This window comes from Nerophis lumbriciformis, linkage group LG13 (assembly GCF_033978685.3).
Source record: "Nerophis lumbriciformis linkage group LG13, RoL_Nlum_v2.1, whole genome shotgun sequence".
NCBI classification, from domain to species: Eukaryota; Metazoa; Chordata; class Actinopteri; order Syngnathiformes; family Syngnathidae; genus Nerophis; species Nerophis lumbriciformis.
Genome location: NC_084560.2, coordinates 48,126,003 through 48,150,420, shown reverse-complemented (window position 1 = coordinate 48,150,420; position 24,418 = coordinate 48,126,003). Strand labels below are relative to the sequence as shown.

The 24,418-nt window shown below is 44.6% G+C and overlaps 1 protein-coding gene across 4 annotated transcripts in view; it reads right to left on the bottom strand.

Moving 5' to 3' along the window:
* The window catches only part of LOC140679332 (uncharacterized), a 29,437-nt gene extending 25,427 nt beyond the window's left edge, over window positions 1–4,010 (bottom strand). For all 4 annotated transcript variants that reach the window (XM_072914554.1, XM_072914555.1, XM_072914556.1 and 1 more), the window contains exons 1-2: window positions 3,794–4,010; window positions 2,382–2,522 (exon numbers count right to left, since the gene is read on the bottom strand). In XM_072914554.1, coding sequence (XP_072770655.1) covers window positions 2,382–2,522; window positions 3,794–3,955 — 303 coding nt within the window. In that variant the 5' untranslated portion in view covers window positions 3,956–4,010. The remainder of the gene's footprint in view (window positions 1–2,381; window positions 2,523–3,793) is intronic.
* Between the last annotated feature and the right edge of the window lie 20,408 nt (window positions 4,011–24,418).

The window sequence follows — 24,418 nt, the reverse complement described above, 5'->3', positions numbered from 1 at the left end:
AATTGCTGCACCGGTTGAAGTGTTGGTTCTAGCCTTTGGGATCAACCATCGTGAGCAGAAAGTTAAGGAGACCGTTATTAAGCAGCTCCAAGGGGCACTCAGGATGGGCGCGGCCACCTTCCCACGGGCCCGAGTGCTAATCCCCCTGATTAATTATTCGGCCTCTGCCCGTTGAGCAGAAAAATAATCTCGGGCTGCTGAATGGTTTCATCAGGAACAATTATGCTCACATCCCGGCCCTCGACAGCCGGGACTTTGAGACCCAACCCGACCTGGTCCACTGGACGCGGGACACGGCCAAGTTGATGCTCAAGCACTGGCTTGACTTTTTAAACTTGGCATCCCCATAATCCCGATCGCTCGGGGGGGTAATAAGAACGTGATAAATTTGGCCCATAATTTCACGCCAACCCCCTTACAAATCTCCCTCCTCAATAAGGGCCTCAACTTCATTCCCTCCACTAATCTCAGTAGCGACTGGCATCATCAACTTCAATTTGACCTCCAGCGCTACCACAGACGTGTCAAACTTGAGGTGTACTATGAGAAACAAGATTCTCTCGGACCCACACCGTTCACAGCCCGTTCCGGCTGGGAGCCCTCACCTGGACTTATGCCTCCGGAATTCCAGGCTATGGTCCGGTCCGACGGGCTCTCCATGTTCGGTTCGGGTTGCGCACCTGCGGTCGCTCCCAATTTGACACGCGGAGAAGTCGAGGCCCTTCATAGTCTAAAAACAAACAAACATATTGTGATCAAACCAGCCGACAAGGGGAGTGCTGTTGTCATTTTTGACAGATCGCAATACATATGGGAGGGTTCTCGGCAGTTGAGTGACATGACGTATTATAAACCACTGCCGGAACCTATTTATCCCCAAACTATTCCCATGGTAGAAAAGATTCTGGATAATCTTCTACTTAAAAAATTTATCAATTTCAAACAACATAGGTATCTCATGGGGGAGCCGGATCCTCGCCCCCACAGGTTCTACATGCTCCCTAAAATTCACAAGGAGCCAGACAAGTGGAGCAAGCCCCACGAGATCCCTCCGGGGCGACCCATTGTGTCTGACTGCGGCAGCGAGACGTACAGAACGGCGGCGTTCATTGATCATTATCTGACGCCGCTTTCCGTTCTGCACGACAGCTACCTCAGGGATACCTATGATTTTATTGATAAAATCAAGAATGTTTGCATTCCCCCAGATGCCATTTAATTTACCATCGACATTGACAGCCTGTATATAAACATTGATATAAATGAGGGGATACAGGCTGTCAAAAATGTCTTCTACAGGTACCGCGACGTCAGCAGGCCCGAAAAGGAGCTCTTGCAGCTCCTCGACATTAATTTGAGGAGAAACGACTTTGAGTTTGACGGTCGTTTCTACCTCCAAATTAAGGGCACTGCTATGGGCAAGAAATTTGCACCGGCGTATGCCAACATTTTCATGGCAGAGTGGGAGACCTCTGCCTTGGCCGCCTGCCCAAAACGTCCTCTCCACTACTTCCGGTACCTGGATGACATCTGGGGTGTCTGGACCCATTCCAGTGAGGAGTTCAGCGTGTTCTTAAATACGCTGAACATTCACAATAAAAATATCACCATCAAGTCGACCATGAGCAACACATCGGTCGACTTTTTGGACACCACGACATTCAAGGGTCCCGACTTTGCCGACACGCAACACTTGGACATCAGGGTGTTCTTCAAGGAGACCGACACCCACGCGCTCCTCTTCAAAAGCAGCTTCCACCCCAAGCATACCTTCGCGGGGTTGGTGAAATCCCAATTGTTGAGGTTTCATCGTGTCTGCACCAGAAGGGAGGACTTCCTGACGGCCTCGAGGACCCTCTTTTCTGCCCTGAAGGGGAGGGGCTATGCCAGGTCCTTCCTCAGACGGCAGTTGAGGGTCTTCTTGGACCCGAAGGGGCCTCCCCCTGGGACCGACATGATCCCTCTGATAACCACCTACTCTCCCTGGGCCGTGCGGGTCGCCAGGAAGGTCAAAGACCACTTCCGGACCTTTGTGGAGAGTAGCGGGAGGCTGCCGGGGCGCTACGTGGTGCCGGCCTACCGTAAGAACACCAACTTGAATGATCTGTTGGTCAGGGCCAGGGTCAGCTCATTGAGAGACCCGCCCTCCACTAGGAGGGACACCCTTGTCCGCCACTCACCATGGTTGGTGAACCCCCACAACCGCAAGGTTTTCCAGCCGTTGTGCCGTGGCGGCCGACACACGTACACACAATTGTGTGTACGTGATTCGGTGCCAACGATGTGGCGATATGTACGTGGGCGAGACGGGCAATACCTTAGCTAGGAGATTCGCCCAACACAAGTACAACATCGTTAGGCAAAAAAATACCAACACTCACCTGGTTCAGCATTTTCTCCGACACGAGTGGTCTTCCGTCCGGGCGACTGTCGTAGAGACGGATCCCAAATGGAGCCTCGCCCAACGCCACCGGGCGGAGCTCCTTTGGATCTCCAAATTGGGCACCAGACATCCAGGGGGCCTAAATGAGGTGTGAGTGTGAGCCCGTTGGATTGTGACGGACAGTGCACATTCCCGTTTTTCCCTTCTTTATTTTTCCCATATCCCCCACCCCCCCTCTTCCCTAACCCTAACCATTCCCTTCTCCTTACCTAAAACCTACCCCCAAACCTAACCCTAACCCTAACCCCAACCCCAACCCTAACCCTAACCCAATTGAAGGTATTTGGTACTTTTAATCATTGTCCAAGATTGAAATGGTAATTTGAAACCATTAAGCCAATTAAAAAACATGTAGGTCTTGTCCTCTCCAAGGTTTCTCATAGTCATTCACATCGACGTCCCACTGGGGTGAGTTTTTCCTTGCCCTTATGTGGGCTCTGTACCGAGGATGTCGTTGTGGCTTGTGCAGCCCTTTGAGACACTTGGGATTTAGGGCTATATAAATAAACATTGATTGATTGATTAAGGTTTTAACTTCAGAAATCGACATATATGTATAAAAATTGTTGCTTGCAGCATAATAGTGTTGACAAACATGTCTAAGGGTGTGGAGATGTCCCCATTCACAATAAAAGAGATCACATTTGACATATATATAGATGATAGTAACATATAAATGTTTGTAAACATTATACTGCAAGCAAAAAATGTTTTGCATAAATATTGATTTCTGAAAGTAAAAACATTTTCTAATTGGCTTTCAAATTATCAATTAAATGTGGGAAAATGGTTAAAAGTACAAAAACTCTTAAATAGTATTCCGTCCTACGTGTCTGTGACGTAAACAAGTTGACAGATAGCTAACATGAAGATCCCAAGGAAATCTTTAAGAAGCTTTAGTGGTTTTCACGGAGAATGCACTTTTCATTTCTTCTTGTCTAATTGGTCATTTCGTTCTTTGTTTTCTCTTTTCCTTGAATGTATTTTTGCTTTTATCTTCTCTTTTTTGTTGTAAAACTGTATAAAGAGACACAAGCTATTTGTCAAATAAACACTACTAAGTAACTACATTTCCATAAATGTTTGCTGCATAACATGTTTTCACACAATAGCATGTAAAGAGTGCTCATAAAGTGATGTAAATGGCCCATGTAAGACTCAAAGCCACACATGAATAAGATTGACATTTCCAAACATTGCACCCTCCCTCAGAGGAGTGAGCTAGCGAGCAAAGAAGCTGCATGCTAAGTAGCAACAAGCTAAACAGTAGAACAAGCTATTGTTGCACAGTACTATTTCTACATTTACACAACGTCTTCATGTCACTCATAAAACAGACACAGGACTTACAATGTTTCCAAGGCACTTTGTGGGAAGAAACACCAAACTTGGAGCGCTGAAACACGCAAAGCTGTCTCGTGTGTAAACGAGCGGGCGTCTGACTGTCGTGCGGAGCCTGCCGGAAACTAGAGGAGAGAGCAACTCGCCTTCAAAATAAAGGTCCCTTCTCATTACCTGATAATGTTACGTCACAATAGATATCTTTATAAAAAAGTTTTCAAGTGACTTAATAATTACTTAATAGTAATTATAATTTTTTTTTTAAATTGTATCATATTTTTTTATTATTTTTAATACTCTTTGTATTTGCTTTTTTTTTTTCTTTCCTTGACATGTTTTGTTCAACCTGACTGATGTGTAAAATTGTTGAAAATAAAAAAAACATTTGACAAGGGTTAGGGTGATGCGCGGACCCCGGCCCTTGATATATAATTACTACTAAGTAATTATAATTACTATTAAGTAATTATATATCAAGGGCCGGGGTCCGCGCATGCGCAAGCCTTTTGTTTTCTATATATTGTGTTGTGAGATCAACCAGTGGGACTTGTAATGATAGTGTTTGACCACATGGTGGTAGTAAGAGTCTACAAATGACTAGGAACCAATATATAGTAGGTGTCAGGTAGGACTCTTGAGAGAGGTACACACCTTGTACGCATGAGTGTTGAAGTAGCGTTTGTAATATGTGATCGTGATTAAAAGACAGTTCTGCAAGTCATCCAACGATGTGTTATTTAAAACAATAACATAACAGGACTGACAGCTGTACCAGCGAGTTGAGAATAAACAGAGTTCACTTTATAAAGTATTACCCTCCGTCTGGTCATTCAACAGTCCTTACCTTTGATCGCCGACACCATAAACGGATACGAGCGAGGCGGAAGTCACGCCCATGGGCCCGCTTTTTTTTTTTTTAAAGAAAAAGAAAAGATACAGACTAAATACATTTTTATTTTTTGAAAAGTGAACTTTACCCAACCTTCGCTGACTTTTTTCAAACCATCCACACCCGGGACATTATTTTTTTATAACAATTTCAGAGTGATATGACGACGGATGGGTCCCGGTTAGGTCCAGGCGGAAACAAAGACCGCAACGCCAGGTTCCGCCTTCAGATTGGTTCCGCCCGGAAGACGGCTATTAATACGACCCAGACGGCCTAAATACATTTTATTTTTTGAAAAGTGAACCTTAGCCGACCTTCAATGACTTTTTTACACCATCCACACCCGCGACATTATTTTTTATAACAATTTCAGAGTGATATGACGACGGATGGGTCCCGGTTAGGTCCAGGCGGAAACAAAGACCGCAACGCCAGGTTCCGCCTTCAGATTGGTTCCGCCCGGAAGACGGCTATTAATACGACCCAGACGGCCTAAATACATTTTATTTTTTGAAAAGTGAACCTTAGCCGACCTTCAATGACTTTTTTACACCATCCACACCCGCGACATTATTTTTTATAACAATTTCAGAGTGATATGACGACGGATGGGTCCCGGTTAGGTCCAGGCGGAAACAAAGACCGCAACGCCAGGTTCCGCCTTCAGATTGGTTCCGCCCGGAAGACGGCCATTAATACGACCCAGACGGCCTAAATACATTTTATTTTTTGAAAGGTGAACCTTAGCCGACCTTCAATGACTTTTTTACACCATCCACACCCGCGACATAATTTTTTATAACAATTTCAGAGTGATATGACGACGGATGGGTCCCGGTTAGGTCCAGGCGGAAACAAAGACCGCAACGCCAGGTTCCGCCTTCAGATTGGTTCCGCCCGGAAGATGGCCATTAATACGACCCAGATGGCCTAAATACATTTTATTTTTTGAAAAGTGAACCTTAGCCGACCTTCAATGACTTTTTTACACCATCCACACCCGCGACATAATTTTTTATAACAATTTCAGAGTGATATGACGACGGATGGGTCCCGGTTAGGTCCAGGCGGAAACAAAGACCGCAACTCCAGGTTCCGCCTTCAGATTGGTTCCGCCCGGAAGACGGCCATTAATACGACCCAGACGGCCTAAATACATTTTATTTTTTGAAAAGTGAACCTTAGCCGACCTTCAATGACTTTTTTACACCATCCACACCCGCGACATAATTTTTTATAACAATTTCAGAGTGATATGACGACGGATGGGTCCCGGTTAGGTCCAGGCGGAAACAAAGACCGCAACGCCAGGTTCCGCCTTCAGATTGGTTCCGCCCGGAAGACGGCCATTAATACGACCCAGACGGCCTAAATACATTTTATTTTTTGAAAAGTGAACCTTAGCCGACCTTCAATGACTTTTTTACACCATCCACACCCGCGACATAATTTTTTATAACAATTTCAGAGTGATATGACGACGGATGGGTCCCGGTTAGGTCCAGGCGGAAACAAAGACCGCAACGCCAGGTTCCGCCTTCAGATTGGTTCCGCCCGGAAGACGGCCATTAATACGACCCAGATGGCCTAAATACATTTTATTTTTTGAAAAGTGAACCTTAGCCGACCTTCAATGACTTTTTTACACCATCCACACCCGCGACATTATTTTTTATAACAATTTCAGAGTGATATGACGACGGATGGGTCCCGGTTAGGTCCAGGCGGAAACAAAGACCGCAACGCCAGGTTCCGCCTTCAGATTCGTTCCGCCCGGAAGACGGCCATTAATACGACCCAGATGGCCTAAATACATTTTATTTTTTGAAAAGTGAACCTTAGCCGACCTTCAATGACTTTTTTACACCATCCACACCCGCGACATTATTTTTTATAACAATTTCAGAGTGATATGACGACGGATGGGTCCCGGTTAGGTCCAGGCGGAAACAAAGACCGCAACGCCAGGTTCCGCCTTCAGATTGGTTCCGCCCGGAAGACGGCCATTAATACGACCCAGACGGCCTAAATACATTTTATTTTTTGAAAAGCGAACCTTAGCCGACCTTCAATGACTTTTTTTCAAACCATCTACACCCGCGACATTATTTTTTATAAGGTCCCGGTCAGATCCGGGTGGAAACGAAGACCGCAGCGCCAGGTTCCGCCTCCAGATTGGTTCCTCCCAAAAGACGGCCGTTATTACGACCCATACGGCCGTTTTTTACAGCGGTTCCAGCATCCGCCTCGCAGAACTTATTTGGAGGTGACACGAGGACACCAAAGATCCCACTTTTGTGGTCAACCTCACCCACACTCGAACATAGGCCGCTGTCACGCCAAATTTCTTCCCCCTACAAAAACCTTCCCCCCCATTTACTTCCGGGGTCATTTTCTCAAACGTCATTTCCTTTTACTTACGTCATTGACAGCGATCGATAGAATCCAAATCTCCTGAAAATGGTGGTGTCACTGAATGACATTTGTCTTTATCTTTCCCAGGGGACTTATGTCAAACACCAGCAGGCTTCGAAAAATTCCAGGCGGAGTGTTAGGGAAAATTTCAGGCGGAGTGTTAGGGCCGCTGCTGGGAACTTCTATCTTCGTGGTAACGTGCAAAAAATATTAATTAATATATAATTCTGTTAAATGTCTGTACTTTGACTCAAGTTAATTTGTCCGATTAATACAGACGTTTTGTTTACGCTATATTATAAAAAATAAATAAATAAAACAAGTATCCTTCCAGCGACGGGCAGTCAAAGCCGAAGTGTTAGCAATCGCTGTCAATGACGTAAGAGGAAATGACGTAAATAAAAGGAAATGACGTAAGAAAAATGACCCCGGAAGTAAATGGGGGAAGGTATTTGTAGGGGGAAGAAATTTGGCGTGACACCGCCATTATGGGGACGAACAGCAGGTGCGCCACAGCGCCCCCAGCGGCATTTTTGGAGCAGCGCATGCCCAGCTTTGTTTGATTTATTGAAATGTATAGGTAGATTGCACAGTACAGTACATATTCCGTACAATTGACCACTAAATGGTAACACCCCAATAAGTTTTTCAACTTCTTTAAGTCGGGGTCCACGTTAATCAATTCAACAGAGCATGGGCTTTGCGCCTCAATTTTTTCATCCTCAGGCATATTTTATGCCTGAAAACTTATCTCTAAGGCGTCCCCGCAATCCTACTCGTTCCAGGAGCATTGACATTGACAGCCTTTATACAAATTTTGACATGGACGAGGGTTTTCAGGCTGTCAAAAATGTATTTTACAGGTACATGGACGTCAGCAGGCCCGAAAGGGAGCTCTTGCAGCTCTTCCAAATGAATTTGAGGAGAAATGACCTTGAATTTGATGCTCATTTCTACCTCCAGATGAAGGGCACTTCATCAATGGGTTGAAAGTAATTGTTACTTATCATTTTCAATTATTTCACCTTTAAATGTTTTCTTAAGCCTTAACAAATAAGTACATGTCTTCAACTCCTCACTGAGCTTGTTCCACCATTTAACTCCTAAAACTGAAATACATTTGTATTTAATATTAGTTCTTGCTTTACCTATTTCAAAAATCAATATCCCCGTAAATTATAGTTTTCTCCTCTTAATTGAAATTAGCTAAGAATACAAGCTGGAAGGCTGTTCTTTACTCGAAACATAATTTCCATTGTTTTTAAAAACACTATCTGAACATTTTAACGCATTATAACTTATAAATAATGGATTGGTATGTTCATAGTAGCACACTTTGTGTATTATTCGAATGACCCTTTTTTGGAGTTAAATTATTGGGTCTATGTTTGTTCTATAAACATTTCCCCAAACTTCAACACAATATGTTAAATATGGAAAAATAAAAGAATAATATAGCATATGCAGACATTTCTTATTCAGCATGTGTTTTACTTTATAAAGAATGGCAATGGATTTGGATATTGTTCCCTTTATATATTCAATATGCGGTTTCCAACATAATTTATGATCAATTATTATTCCCAAGAATTTAGTTTCATATACTCTATCAATTTCCACTTGATTTAATTTTAATTTTGCTTCACAATTTGTTCTTGCACCACTAAACACCATAAATTTAGTTTTCTTATCATTTAATGATAACTTATTGATATCAAGCCATTTTCTTTAGCTGAATCAACTCAACCTCTATTACCCTTAACACTTCCTTCAAGTCTTCTCCTGAACAATATACATTTGTATCATCTGCAAACATCATACATTTATTAGATACTGAACAAATATCATTTAAATATAGTATAAATAACTTAGGTCCCAATACCAAGCCTTGTGGAACCCCACAAGTTACTCTTCTTGGCTGTGATTTAGTCTTATTAATTTCCACATATTGAGATCTATTACTTAAATAACTACTTAACCACTGTTGTGAAACACCTCTTATGCCATAATTTTCCAATTTTTGCAGAAGTAAGGAATGATGGATAGTGTCAAAAGCTTTACATAAGTCAATAAATACTCCAACAATGTGTTGCTTTTTTTCTATTGCTGTGGCTACGTTTTCTACAAAGTGCATCACCGCTAGGGATGTAGATGATTACTCCTGAAGCCATACTGATCATCATTCAGTAGCTCATGTTTGTCAATGAACTTATCAAGTCTATTTACAAATCATTTCTCAAGAATTTTTGCACATTGGAGGTAGTAGAGACACAGGTCTATAATTTGAGACCATATGTTTATCACCATTTTTATAAATCGGAATGACTTTAGCAATTTTCATTTTGTCAGGAAAAGTTCCAGATGATAAAGATTTATTACATATGTGAGTAAACGGCTTCAGGACACAATCCATCACTTCTTTAACAAGTGACATATCCACGTTGTTACTATCGACAGATTTTTAGTTTTTAAACGTTATCACTTCTAAAACATCACTTTCACAAACTCGGCCAAGAAACATTGAATTTAATGTCAGATACACTCTTTAACTTTTTCTCATCATTCATATTAGAAATAATATTTTTTGCCAAATTTGGGCCAACATTCACAAAAAACTTATTGAATTCCTCAGCTATTCTATATTTTCAATAATTGAGTTGTCATCTTTTACCAGATAAGCTGTAAAATGCTTTTTGCTAGATTTTTTTAATCATAGTATTAAGCACATTCCAGGTTTCAATGATATTATTTTTATGTTTATGCAGCAATTGTTCATAATAGTTTTTTTGTTGCAGCCTCATGATACATGTCAATCTGTTTTTATACTTTTTATATTTGTCCTCATTTTCCTTTGTTTGATGCTTAATAGATTTCTTCTAAAGCCTTTTTTTTTTTTTACAGGCTTTTACTAAACCCCTTGTTATCCATGGTTTCTCCCTCCTTTAAGTATTTTGCTTATATTCTCTCACTGGACAATGACGGTCATAAAGTGTCAGAAATATATCCAGGAATGTATCGTATGCTTCATTAGCATCCTCCACAAAAACATTTTGCCAATCCTGATTTAAAAGATCAGCCTTGAATGCCTTAACTGCTTCTGGTGATTTTATTCTAACAAAGTTATTTATTTGTCTTTTTGTTTGTAAGTTTTGCTCCCTGTTCATTTGGATCACTGTAAAGACAGGCAAGTGATCACTTACATCAGTCACCAAGAGTCCACTTTTTCTATTCCCATCAAATACATTTATAAAAATATTGTCAATCAGTGTTAAGCTGTCCTTTGTTATTCTGCTAGGTTTTACAATTAGTGGAAAGAAACTCAAGCTAAACATAAGATGAACAAAATCAGTGGTTTTCATGTGATCATCAATCAATGTTGAAGTCACCACAAATCAAGATCACCTTATCATTATGTCTTTCATATAACTCAAAAATGTTCTTATTAAATTGATCAATGCATGATCATGGAGTTCTATAAATACAAATAATTAATATGTTTTTGGATCTTTCAACACTTATTTCAATAGTTACACATTCCATCAGATTGTCAATAGCAGTTGTCATGTCAGCAATCAGCCTACATTTGAGAGAGGACATCACAAACAATACAACACCTCCTCCCCTTTTGTTCATCCTGTTTTGCCAAAACATTTCATATCCCTCTAATCCATCCACTAATTCCTTACTATCACTTAACCAAGTCTCTGAAATTGCTATTATGGTAAACCTTTGCTGTATTTGTTTAAGATACTCTTTCATTTTGGAAAAGTTACTGTAAAGACTCCTGCTGTTGAAATGAATCACAGAAAAGCCTTCCATTTGAACATTTGAATGAAACTGTTCTTCAGTATAATACTCACAGTCCACATTAGAGTCCTGATAGAAGTGAATATCTGGGTCAATGTTCTTTTCTAACTCATAGCATTTATGATCATGAAAGCGAAAGACTTGAATTTTGTGCAGCTCATTTGTTCTTCCATCATGTTGGTTGTCCACACTGTTTCTCTGCACACAGTACACATTGTACACTGTACATTGTCCACACTGTTTCTCTGCACACAGTACACATTGTACACTGTACATTGTCCACACTGTTTCTCTGCACACAGTACACAGCCAACAAGGAACATTTCCCCACAATTCCACTTGTTTATCATCATCATCTTTTTCATTGATATTGTTCAAGTTTCTTCAAGTCTCTGACCACTAATACCCTTGCTTGTTCTGGTGGACCATTCAATCTGATCATTACTTTACAGTTCCTTGTCCACGTGTCCTGGATTCGCTTTCCCTTTTCCAATGTCCTGGCGTGTCTTGCAATTTCTGCGTTTCTCTTTGTGAGGTGCTCATTTACATACACTCCAGTACCTTTCACATTTTTTCCCAGCTTAAGCATTTCAATTTTATGTTTTCTACTCACAAAACGGATGATGGTGTTGGATCTGTTGTTTTGTTTCAGTGGAATGGTGTGGCATGCAGCTATACTTGAACTGCATACAGGAATATTGAAGAAGTTGCTGACTTGCTGCTCAAGCGTGTGCAGTTCACCTCTTGGTGCACCTCCTCCCTCCTTGTCACCTGCTGTGGTCCTTGCATAGGAGCGGTGGCTTGTCTCAAGCCCAGAAATCAGCAGGTCATCCATCCTCCGGTACTGCTCTAGATCGTCCACTCTTCTTTCAAGCTCTTCAATCTTCTTGTCTTTGTCTTTGATTATTGCCTTCAGCTGCTTAAGTTCATCAATTAAGTCCAGAAGGCTCGTTTGCTGTTTTGCTACTTTGCTGAGTTCCTCTGACATGAAATTCAGAGACTTGTTCACCTCTTCCATTTCTTCTGACAAATTCTTAGTCGCCATTCTTTAGTGAGGAAAAGTACTTTTAGAATCCAGTTGATCTTTCAGAATACTTTCTGATTTCAGGCAATCCAGTATTGATGGCTTGTCAGTGCATTGAAGCACATGTCATCAAAAAGTCTCCAACACGTCCAAAATCACAAGAATGATCCGGCAGTTCAATGTTTATCTTCCTTTTAAACATGAAGATGTTGCTCTGCTGGATGGATGTCAACTTATTTTCAAGATTTTTCATGAATTGTTGGAGTTGTGACCCAGTGCATCTAGCCGGCAGCCATCTTGAATGATATATCAGTCAATGATGTATGGACATAGCTCCTAGTCACAAGTGTCTCCAAGATTGTGCATAGTCTAGATTGATTTCAGTGCCAGAAGGCTGATTGATATTGCTGTGATGTCATCATCTAAACACTTGTATCGTGACAGTACATATGTAAGTAAATGTGGTGTGAGTGTGTGAATATGTACAGTAAATATGAATGTGTGTAAAGGAAGGGCCTTTGTAACTGAATCATATTCAAATATAAATTAGTAAGGACTTACCTCATTATATTACATGATTGTGTATGTTTTTATTGAAATTTTTTTACATACACCATTAAGAAAAAAAAACTATTTTTTTATATCATCACTTTTTTACGGTAAAATTTGGCGACTGACCTACCACTATTGTCATCGTTAATATAGTTCAAGTAGATTTTGAAGTATTTATTTACATTTTAATACATTGTATATTACATGTATATTATTAGATATTACAAAACTTACTCACGCACGGGTTCACCGTGCGTGACTGCTCGCTGATTCGAGAAAGCTAAGTATCGTTCTGTGTGCTTTTAATTGTTCTGCAGCTTTCTTTACTACTTCCTAAACATATTTAGTAGTACTATTTAACTTGCAAATCACCCGATCTCTGTCTCACCGGAGCTAGCTAGCTGCTAAGCTAACGCGGAGAAAGGCGGCGCCGGTCGTCGGTCGGAAGGAAGCGACTCCCGCACACCGTGACCACGACTTCTCAGAAGACAGCAGGAACTTCACTCGGTGACAGAAAACTCAGTGAGTATGACTTCCTGCGCTTCGTGCACCTTACTCATGGATAGGTTGGCTCTGCTAGAGGGCCGTGTCCGCCAGTTAGAGCAGAGAAATCTCGTAACTTTAGATGTTGCGGACACATCTGCTAGCGTTAGCTGTAGCGAGCTAACTAGCCCAGCTTGTAGTAGTCCTAAGCGACCTACAAGCTACGGTGTACCGGTTGAGACGCATAATAGATTTAGCTCTTTAGCTAGTCCTACACCCCAGTCTACCGGGCACCACACCTTAGTCATAGGAGACTCCATCACCCGAAACATAAAGCTTAGCAAACCAGCCACAATTAAGTGTATTCCCGGGGACAGAGCACCTGACATTGAAGCTAATCTTAGGGAGCTAACTCGCAACAGGCCTAGTAAACACGTACGACAGGCTAATCGCACCACTAGTTATGTGAATATAGTTGTACACGTTGGCTACAATGACACTAGAATGAGACAGTCAGAGATTACAAAGAGAAACATAGCCAGGACTTGTGATCTCGCTAGAAAGATGTCCAGGCATCGAGTAATTGTCTCTGGCCCCCTGCCTGCGAGAGGCAATGATGAGAGATATAGCAGATTAGTCTCGCTTAACAAGTGGCTGGCTAGCTTCTGTAGACAACAGGGACTAATGTTTATTGATGATTGGCCCTCTTTCTGGGGCAAACAAGGCTTGCTGATGAGAGACGGCCTTCACCCTAACCAGGAAGGCGCCATCATCTTGGCTAAAAACATAGACTACTGTTTAAGTCACACTTGACTAACTACACTAGAGCAAGCCCGGTCACAGGCAATTAGAGCCTGCTAGTCCGGGCGAGGAGTCAGTTAAGCTAGAACTAGCCAGCGCCAGGCTGGATAATCCCTGTACACATAGCAATTCTCTTAGAATAATACACAACTCACAATGTTTTTTCTGTTGTGAATGTGTCAGAGGTAGATGTGCATTCTACTGAGGTGGCAAATTATGATGCGTTCAGTTTATCGCAGCATCAAGCAAACAATCTGAAAATTCCCGTCATATCAATTTCTAGATATGGTCAAAACTATTTAAAGTGCACAACGCATAATAAACGCAACATTATTAATATTGCTACTACGGATAATTTCAACAAAAACTCGTCAAAACAGCCCAATACTTATATGGGCTTTTTAAACATAAGATCATTGTCTCCCAAAACGTTATTAGTTTATGAGGTCATTAGAGACAACAATCTTAACGTCATTGGTCTTCGCGAAACCTGGCTCAAACCAGACGATTTTTTTGCGCTAAATGAGGCATCTCCTCCTAACTATACGAATGCACATATTGCCCGTCCCCTCAAAAGGGGTGGGGGGGGGGGGGGGGGGGGTCGCACTAATATACAACGGAAACTTTAACCTTACCCCTAACCTAAATAAATACAAATCGTTTGAGGTGCTTACTATGAGGTCTGTCGCACCGCTGCCTCTCGACCTGGCTGTTATCTACCGCCCCCCAGGGCCCTACTCAGACTTTATCAATGAATTCTCAGAGTTCATTGCTGATCTAGTGACGCACGCCGACAATATAATTATAACGGGGGACTTTGACATCCATATGAATACCCCATCGGACCCTCAGTGCGTGCCGCTCCAGACTATAATTGATAGCTGTGGTCTTACACAAATAATAAATTAACCTACGCATCGCAACGGTAATACGATAGATCTAGTGCTGGTCAGGGGTGTCACCACCTCCAAAGTTATGGTACTCCCGTATACTAAAGTAATGTCCGATCATTACCTAATAAAATTCGAAGATCTGACTCATTGTCAACAAGCTAATAATAATAATAACTGCTATAGCAGCCGCAACAATGCTGCCACAACGATGACTCTTGCTGACCTACTGCCTTCGGTAATGGCACCATTCCCAAATTATGTCGGCTCTATTGATAACCTCACTAACAACTTTGACAATGCCCTGCGCGAAACCATTGATAGTATAGCACCGCTAAAACAAAAAAGGGCCCCTAAAAGGCGCACCCCATGGTTTACAGAAGAAACCAGAGCTCTTAAATTATCATGTAGAAAGTTGGAACGCAAATGGCGCGCGACTAAGCTTGAGGTTTTCCATCAAGCATGGAGTGATAGTTTTATATCGTATAGACGCATGCTTACCTTAGCTAAAGCTAAATATTACTCAAATCTCATCCGCCTCAACAAAAACGACCCTAAATTTTTGTTTAGTACAGTAATAATACCTGAGATTTATATAGCGCTTTTTCTAAGTACCCAAAGTCGCATCGCTAACCCAACAAGGGACTCCTCAATAGCTCCACCCACTCGGCAGATGACTATGAATTTCTTTAATAAGAAAATTGAACCCATTAGAAAGGAGATTAAAGACAACGCATCCCAGCTACAACTGGGTTCTATTAACACAGATACAACTATCTACGACGGATACTGCAATACAAAATACTCTTTTTGATGAAATAACATTAGAGGAACTATTACAGCGTGTAAGTGGGATACAACAAACATGTTTACTTGACCCACTTCCTGGGAAACTTATCAAGGAGCTTTTTGTATTATTAGGTCCATCAGTGCTAAATATTATAAACTTATCACTTTCCTCTGGCACTGTTCCCCTAGCATTCAAGAAAGCGGTTATTCATCCTCTGCTCAAAAGACCTAACCTCAATCCTGACCTCATGGTAAACTACCGACTGGTGTGCCACCTTCCCTTCATTTCGAAAATCCTCGAAAAAATTGTCACACAGCAGCTAAATGAACAATTAGTGTCTAACAATCTCTGTGAACCTTTTCAATCTGGTTTCAGGGCAAATCACTCTACGGAGACCGCCCTCGCAAAAATGACTAATGATCTACTGCTAACGATGGATGTCATCTATGTTGCTGCTTCTTGATCTTAGCGCTGCTTTCGATACCATCGATCATATTTTATTACAGCGTATCAAAACACGTATTGGTATGTCAGACTTAGCCTTGTCGTGGTTTAACTCTTATCTTACTGACAGGATGCAATGCGTCTCCCATAATAATGTGACCTCGGACTATGTTAAGGTAACGTGCGGAGTTCCTCAGGGTTCGGTTCTTGGCCCTGCACTCCTTAGCATGTACATGCTGCCGCTAGGCGACATCATACGCAAATACGGTGTTAGCTTTCATTGTTATGCTGATGACACCCAACTCTACATGCCCCTAAAGCTGACCAACACGCCGGATTGTAGTCAGCTGGAGGCGTGTCTTAATGAAATTAAACAATGGATGTCCGCTAACTTCTTGCAACTCAACGCTAAGAAAACGGAAATGCTGATTATCGGTCCTGCTAAACACCGACATTTATTTAATAATACCACCTTAACATTTGACAACCAAACAATTAGACAAGGCGACTCAGTAAAGAATCTGGGTATTATCTTCGACCCAACTCTCTCCTTTGAGTCACACATTAAGAGTGTTACTAAAACAGCCTTCTTTCATCTCCGTAATATAGCTCAAATTTGTTCTATTTTATCCACTAGGGACGCTGAGATCAATATTCATGCGTTCGTTACGTCTCGTCTCAACGTATTATTTTCAGGTCTCCCTATTTCTAGCATTAAAAGATTACAATTGGTACAAAATGTGGCTGCTAGACTTTTGACAAGAATAAGAAAGTTTGATCATATCACGCCTATACTGGCTCACCTGCACTGGCTTCCTGTGCACTTAAGATGCAACTTTAAGGTTTTACTACTTACGTATAAAATACTACACGGTCTAGCTCCGTCCTATCTTGTCGATTGTATTGTATCATATGTCCCGGCAAGAAATCTGCGTTCAAAGAACTCCGGCTTATTAGTGATTCCCAGAGCCCAAACAAAGTATGCGGGCTATAGAGCGTTTTCTATTGGGGCTCCAGTACTATGGATTGTTCTAGCAGTAACAATTAGAGATGCTACCTCAGTAGAAGCATTTAAGTCCCATCTTAAAACTCATTTGTATACTCTAGCCTTTAAATAGACCCCCTTTTAGACCAGTTGATCTGCCGTTTCTTTTCTGCTCCGCCCTCCTCTCCTTTGGTGACCACAGATGACGCGCTAGCTGTCCAAAGTTGGGACCCAGGGTGGACCAATCATCTGTGCATCAGTTATGTCAGCAGCACAGAGATGTCTGTCTCCACTCAAGATGATCTCTTGCTGGCCCCACTATGGACTGGACTCTCACACTATTAACTAGATCCACTATGGACTGGACACTCACAATTTTATGCTAGATCCACTCGACTTCCATTGCAACTTTGCTGCTGCTCTCTTGGCCAGGTCTCCCTTGGAAAAGAGATCTTTGATCTCAATGGGATTTTACCTAGTTAAATAAAGGCTAATAATAATAAACATTATCCTCCGAGGTTTCTCATTGTCATCCCATTGGGTTGAGTTTTTTTCTTGCCCTGATGTGGGATCTGAGCCCAGGATGTCGTTGTGGCGTGTGCAGCCCTTTGAGACACTCGTGATTTAGGGCTATATAATGAACTTTGATTGATTGATTATGAATAATGTAATGAACGAATAACATTGTGTGAGAGTTGGTTATTGTTGTTGCAGTGCATGGTGTAAGAATGATAAATTAGTAACACGAATGAATCAATAAATACATAGATAACAGTGTGTAAGAGTTGTGTAGTGTTATTGCGGTGCATGGTGTAGTAATGATAACACATGAATGAATGAACACATGAATGAAAGAATATATAATGTGTGACGAGACAGCGGGAGAAGAAGACTGCAGAGAGGCGATGATGTCGTTAGCTGTCAGCGTGTTTATTGACAGCTCAGTATGTGAGTGCAGTGTGTGATTAGCTTAAAAGAGATGTAGTGTGACTATGTGCAAGTATTATCTGAGCGTGGTCACCAGAGGGTGTTGAGATCGAGGCAGAAAAGCAGGCTCGGACATCAGAGGGCAGGCGGATGGTCAAGGACAGGAGCGAGGTCTTAGTCCAGGAAGGCAAGGGGGAATCCAAAGGGGGTCCAGGTAGACGAGATACACAGCTCGACGACGAGGAAGCTGGAGGACGACACAACACGAGAGACGGTGAACACGACGGGAAGGGAACACAGGGAGAGAGAGAAGGCTGGAGATGTGTTGGCTTACTGTACTGGGTAGAAGAAGCTACGTTCTGGCACCCGCTGGCTTATGAAGGCTGGTCGCTCATCACGGGCAGGTGTGTTGATTGCAGATCTCTTGCGGAGGCACGCCCGCAGCCGAGAGGGAACCCCCGTTGGTGTGCCCCATGGTACGCTCAAAAGTGTGCACAGCAGGAGGAGAGGCAGCAGGAGTGTGACCAATAACACATTGTGTAAGAGTTGTGTAATGTTGTAGCGGTGCATGGTGTAAGAATGATAAACCAATATTGACCTTGTAAGGGGGGGGGGGGGGGGGGGGGGGGGGGGGGGGGGGGCAATAGACCTTGTAGATGACCAAACCCCCCAATATTGACCTTGTATTGTAGATGACCAGACCCCCCAATTTTGACCTTGTAGATGACAAAAACTATGAGGACACAAATTAAATACAACATTGACCTTGTATTGTAGATGACAAGACCCCCCCCCCCCCCCCCCCCCACACACATAAAATAGACCTTGTATTGTAGATGACCAAACCCCCCCCCCAAAATTGACCTTGTATTGTAGATGACCAGACCCCCCCCCCAAAATTGACCTTGTAGAGGGGGACCCCCCAATAGAGACCTTGTAGATGACAAAAACCATGAGGACACAAATACAATATTGACCTTATTTTGTAGATGACCAGACCCCCCCCCAAAATTGACCTTGTATTGTAGATGACCAGACCCCCCAAAAATTGACCTTGTAGAGGGGGACCCCCCAATAGAGACCTTGTAGATGACAAACCATGAGGAGACAAATTAAATACAATATTGACCTTATTTTGTAGCTGACCAGACGCCCCCAAAATTGACCTTGTATTGAAGATTACCAGACCCCCCCCCAAAAAAATTAACCTTATATTGTAGATGACCTGACCTCCCCCAATTTTGACCTTGTAGATGACAAAAACCATGAGGACACAAATTAAATACAATATTGACCTGGTATTGTAGATGACCAGACACCCCCCCCAAAAAAATGTTTTACCTTGTATTGTAGATGACCAAACCCCCCCCAAAATTGACCTTGTATTGTAGATGACCAAACCCCCCCCAAAATTGACCTTGTATTGTAGATGACCAGACCCCCCAAAATTGACCTTGTAGAGGGGTACCCCCCCCCCCCCCCCAATAGAGACCTTGTAGATGACAAACCATGAGGAGACAAATTAAATACAATATTGACCTTATTTTGTAGATGACCAGACGCCCCCAAAATTGGCCTTTGTTTGGCCTCCCAGCCGGCCAAACAAAGGCCTCCCAAACAGCCAAACAAAGGCCTCCCAAACAAACAAAGGCCTCCCAGCCGGCCAAACAAACACACAAAAGGCCAAAACAGACGGCCAAACAAACACAAAAAAGGCCAAAACAGACGGCCAAACAAACAAACCAAGGCCTCCCAGTCGGCCAAACAAACAAACCAAGGCCTCCCAGTCGGCCGGCCAAACAAACCAAGGCCTCCCAGTCGGCCAAACAAACAAACCAAGGCCTCCCAGTCGGCCAAACAAACAAACCAAGGCCTCCCAGTCGGCCAAACAAACAAACCAAGGCCTCCCAGTCGGCCAAACAAACAAACCAAGGCCTCCCAGTCGGCCAAACAAACAAACCAAGGCCTCCCAGTCGGCCAAACAAACAAACCAAGGCCTCCCAGTCGGCCAAACAAACAAACCAAGGCCTCCCAGTCGGCCAAACAAACAAACCAAGGCCTCCCAGTCGGCCAAACAAACAAACCAAGGCCTCCCAGTCGGCCAAACAAACAAACCAAGGCCTCCCAGTCGGCCAAACAAACAAACCAAGGCCTCCCAGTCGGCCAAACAAACAAACCAAGGCCTCCCAGTCGGCCAAACAAACCAAGGCCTCCCAGTCGGCCAAACAAACCAAGGCCTCCCAGTCGGCCAAACAAACCAAGGCCTCCCAGTCGGCCAAACAAACCAAGGTCTCCCAGTCGGCCAAACAAACCAAGGCCTCCCAGTCGGCCAAACAAACCAAGGCCTCCCAGTCGGCCAAACAAACCAAGGCCTCCCAGTCGGCCAAACAAACCAAGGCCTCCCAGTCGGCCAAACAAACCAAGGCCTCCCAGTCGGCCAAACAAACCAAGGCCTCCCAGTCGGCCAAACAAACCAAGGCCTCCCAGTCGGCCAAACAAACCAAGGCCTCCCAGTCGGCCAAACAAACAAACCAAAGCCTCCCAGTCGGCCAAACAAACAAACCAAAGCCTCCCAGTCGGCCAAACAAACAAACCAAAGCCTCCCAGTCGGCCAAACAAACAAACCAAAGCCTCCCAGTCGGCCAAACAAACAAACCAAAGCCTCCCAGTCGGCCAAACAAACAAACCAAAGCCTCCCAGCCGGCCAAACAAACAAACCAAAGCCTCCCAGCCGGCCAAACAAACAAATCCAGGCTTCCCAGCCGGCCAAATAAACAAACCAAGGCTTCCCAGCCCGCCAAACAAACAAAGGCTTCCCAGCCGGCCAAACAAACAAAGGCTTCCCAGCCGGCCAAACAAACAAAGGCTTCCCAGCCGGCCAAACAAACAAAGGCTTCCCAGCCGGCCAAACAAACGAAGGCTTCCCAGCCGGTCAAACAAACAAAGGCCTCCCAGCCAGCCAAAGAAAAGTCTCCCAGCCAGCCAAAGAAAAGTCTCCCAGTCGGCCAAACACAAAAAAGGCCAAAACAGACAGCCGGCCAAACACAAAAAAGGCCAAACACAAAAAAGGCCAAAACAGACGGCCAAACAAACACAAAAAAGGCCTCCCAGCCAGCCAAAGAAAAGTCTCCCAGTCAGCCAAAGAAAAGTCTCCCAGTCAGCCAAAGAAAAGTCTCCCAGTCGGCCAAACACAAAAAAAGGCCAAAACAGACGGCCAAACAAACACAAAAAAGGCCTCCCAGTCGGCCAAACAAACAAACCAAGGCCTCCCAGTCGGCCAAACAAACAAACCAAGGCCTCCCAGTCGGCCAAACAAACAAACCAAGGCCTCCCAGTCGGCCAAACACAAAAAAGGCCAAAACAGACGGCCGGCCAAACACAAAAAAGGCCAAAACAGACGGCCGGCCAAACACAAAAAAGGCCAAAACAGACGGCCGGCCAAACACAAAAAAGGCCTCCCAGTCGGCCGAACAAACAAACCAAGGCCTCCCAGTCGGCCAAACAAACAAACCAAGGCCTCCCAGTCGGCCAAACAAACAAACCAAGGCCTCCCAGTCGGCCAAACAAACAAACCAAGGCCTCCCAGTCGGCCAAACAAACAAACCAAGGCCTCCCAGTCGGCCAAACAAACAAACCAAGGCCTCCCAGTCGGCCAAACAAACAAACCAAGGCCTCCCAGTCGGCCAAACAAACCAAGGCCTCCCAGTCGGCCAAACAAACCAAGGCCTCCCAGTCGGCCAAACAAACACACAAAAGGCCTCCCAGCCGGCCAAACAAACACACAAAAGGCCAAAACAGACGGCCAAACAAACACACAAAAGGCCAAAACAGACGGCCAAACAAACACACAAAAGGCCAAAACAGACGGCCAAACAAACACAAAAGACCAAAACAGACGGCCAAACAAAAACTAAACAAAGGCCTCGCAGCCTGTCCAACAAACCAAGGCCTCCCAGTCGGCCAAACAAACAAAGGCCTCCCAGCCAGCCAAAGAAAAGCCTCCCAGCCAGCCAAAGAAAAGTCTCCCAGCCAGCCAAAGAAAAGTCTCCCAGTCGGCCAAACACAAAAAAGGCCAAACACAAAAAAGGCCTCCCAGTCGGCCAAACAAACACAAAAAAGGCCTCCCAGTCGGCCAAACAAACAAACCAAGGCCTCCCAGTCGGCCAAACAAACAAACCAAGGCCTCCCAGTCGGCCAAACAAACAAACCAAGGCCTCCCAGTCGGCCAAACAAACAAACCAAGGCCTCCCAGTCGGCCAAACAAACAAACCAAGGCCTCCCAGTCGGCCAAACAAACAAACCAAGGCCTCCCAGTCGGCCAAACAAACAAACCAAGGCCTCCCAGTCGGCCAAACAAACAAACCAAGGCCTCCCAGTCGGCCAAACAAACAAACCAAGGCCTCCTAGTCGGCCAAACAAACCAAGGCCTCCCAGTCGGCCAAACAAACACACAAAAGGCCTCCCAGCCGGCCAAACAAACACAAAAAAGGCCAAAACAGACGGCCAAACAAAAACTAAACAAAGGCCTCGCAGCCTGTCCAACAAACCAAGGCCTCCCAGTCGGCCAAACAAACAAAGGCCTCCCAGCCAGCCAAAGAAAAGTCTCCCAGCCAGCCAAAGAAAAGTCTCCCAGCCAGCCAAAGAAAAGTCTCCCAGTCGGCCAAACACAAAAAAGGCCAAACACAAAAAAGGCCAAAACAGACGGCCAAACAAACACAAAAAAGGCCTCCCAGTCGGCCAAAGAAACCAAGGCCTCCCAGTCGGCCAAACAAACAAACCAAGGCCTCCCAGTCGGCCAAACAAACAAACCAAGGCCTCCCAGTCGGCCAAACAAACAAACCAAGGCCTCCCAGTCGGCCAAACAAACAAACCAAGGCCTCCCAGTCGGCCAAACAAACAAACCAAGGCCTCCCAGTCGGCCAAACAAACCAAGGCCTCCCAGTCGGCCAAACAAACAAACCAAGGCCTCCCAGTCGGCCAAACAAACAAACCAAGGCCTCCCAGTCGGCCAAACAAACAAACCAAAGCCTCCCAGTCGGCCAAACAAACAAACCAAAGCCTCCCAGTCGGCCAAACAAACAAACCAAAGCCTCCCAGTCGGCCAAACAAACAAACCAAAGCCTCCCAGTCGGCCAAACAAACAAACCAAAGCCTCCCAGTCGGCCAAACAAACAAACCAAAGCCTGCCAGTCGGCCAAACAAACAAACCAAAGCCTCCCAGTCGGCCAAACAAACAAACCAAAGCCTGCCAGTCGGCCAAACAAACAAACCAAGGCCTCCCAGTCGGCCAAACAAACAAACCAAAGCCTGCCAGTCGGCCAAACAAACAAACCAAAGCCTGCCAGTCGGCCAAACAAACAAACCAAAGCCTCCCAGTCGGCCAAACAAACCAAAGCCTGCCAGTCGGCCAAACAAACAAACCAAGGCCTGCCAGTCGGCCAAACAAACAAACCAAAGCCTGCCAGTCGGCCAAACAAACAAACCAAAGCCTCCCAGTCGGCCAAACAAACAAACCAAGGCCTCCCAGTCGGCCAAACAAACAAACCAAGGCCTCCCAGTCGGCCAAACAAACAAACCAAGGCCTCCCAGTCGGCCAAACAAACAAACCAAGGCCTCCCAGTCGGCCAAACAAACCAAGGCCACCCAGTCGGCCAAACAAACAAACCAAGGCCTCCCAGTCGGCCAAACAAACAAACCAAGGCCTCCCAGTCGGCCAAACAAACAAACCAAGGCCTCCCAGTCGGCCAAACAAACCAAGGCCTCCCAGTCGGCCAAACAAACAAACCAAAGCCTCCCCGTCGGCCAAACAAACAAACCAAAGCCTCCCCGTCGGCCAAACAAACAAACCAAAGCCTCTCAGCCGGCCAAACAAACAAACCAAGGCTTCCCAGCCGGCCAAACAAACAAACCAAGGCTTCCCAGCCGGCCAAACAAACAAACCAAGGCTTCCCAGCCGGCCAAACAAAAAAACCAAGGCTTCCCAGCCGGCCAAACAAACAAAGGCTTCCCAGCCGGCCAAACAAAGGCTTCCCAGCCGGCCAAACAAACAAAGGCTTCCCAGCCGGCCAAACAAACAAAGGCTTCCCAGCCGGCCAAACAAACAAAGGCTTCCCAGCCGGTCAAACAAACAAAGGCCTCCCAGCCAGCCAAAGAAAAGTCTCCCAGCCAGCCAAAGAAAAGTCTCCCAGTCGGCCAAACACAAAAAAGGCCAAAACACTTGGCCGGCCAAACACAAAAAAGGCCAAAACAGACAGCCTGCCAAACACAAAAAAGGCCAAACACAAAAAAGGCCTCCCAGCCAGCCAAAGAAAAGTCTCCCAGCCAGCCAAAGAAAAGTCTCCCAGTCGGCCAAACACAAAAAAGGCCAAAACAGACGGCCGGCCAAACAAACCAAGGCCAAAACAGACGGCCGGCCAAACAAACCAAGGCCAAAACAGACGGCCGGCCAAACAAACCAAGGCCAAAACAGACGGCCGGCCAAACAAACCAAGGCCTCCCAGTCGGCCAAACAAACAAACCAAGGCCTCCCAGTCGGCCAAACAAACAAACCAAGGCCTCCCAGTCGGCCAAACAAACCAAGGCCTCCCAGTCGGCCGGCCAAACAAACCAAGGCCTCCCAGTCGGCCA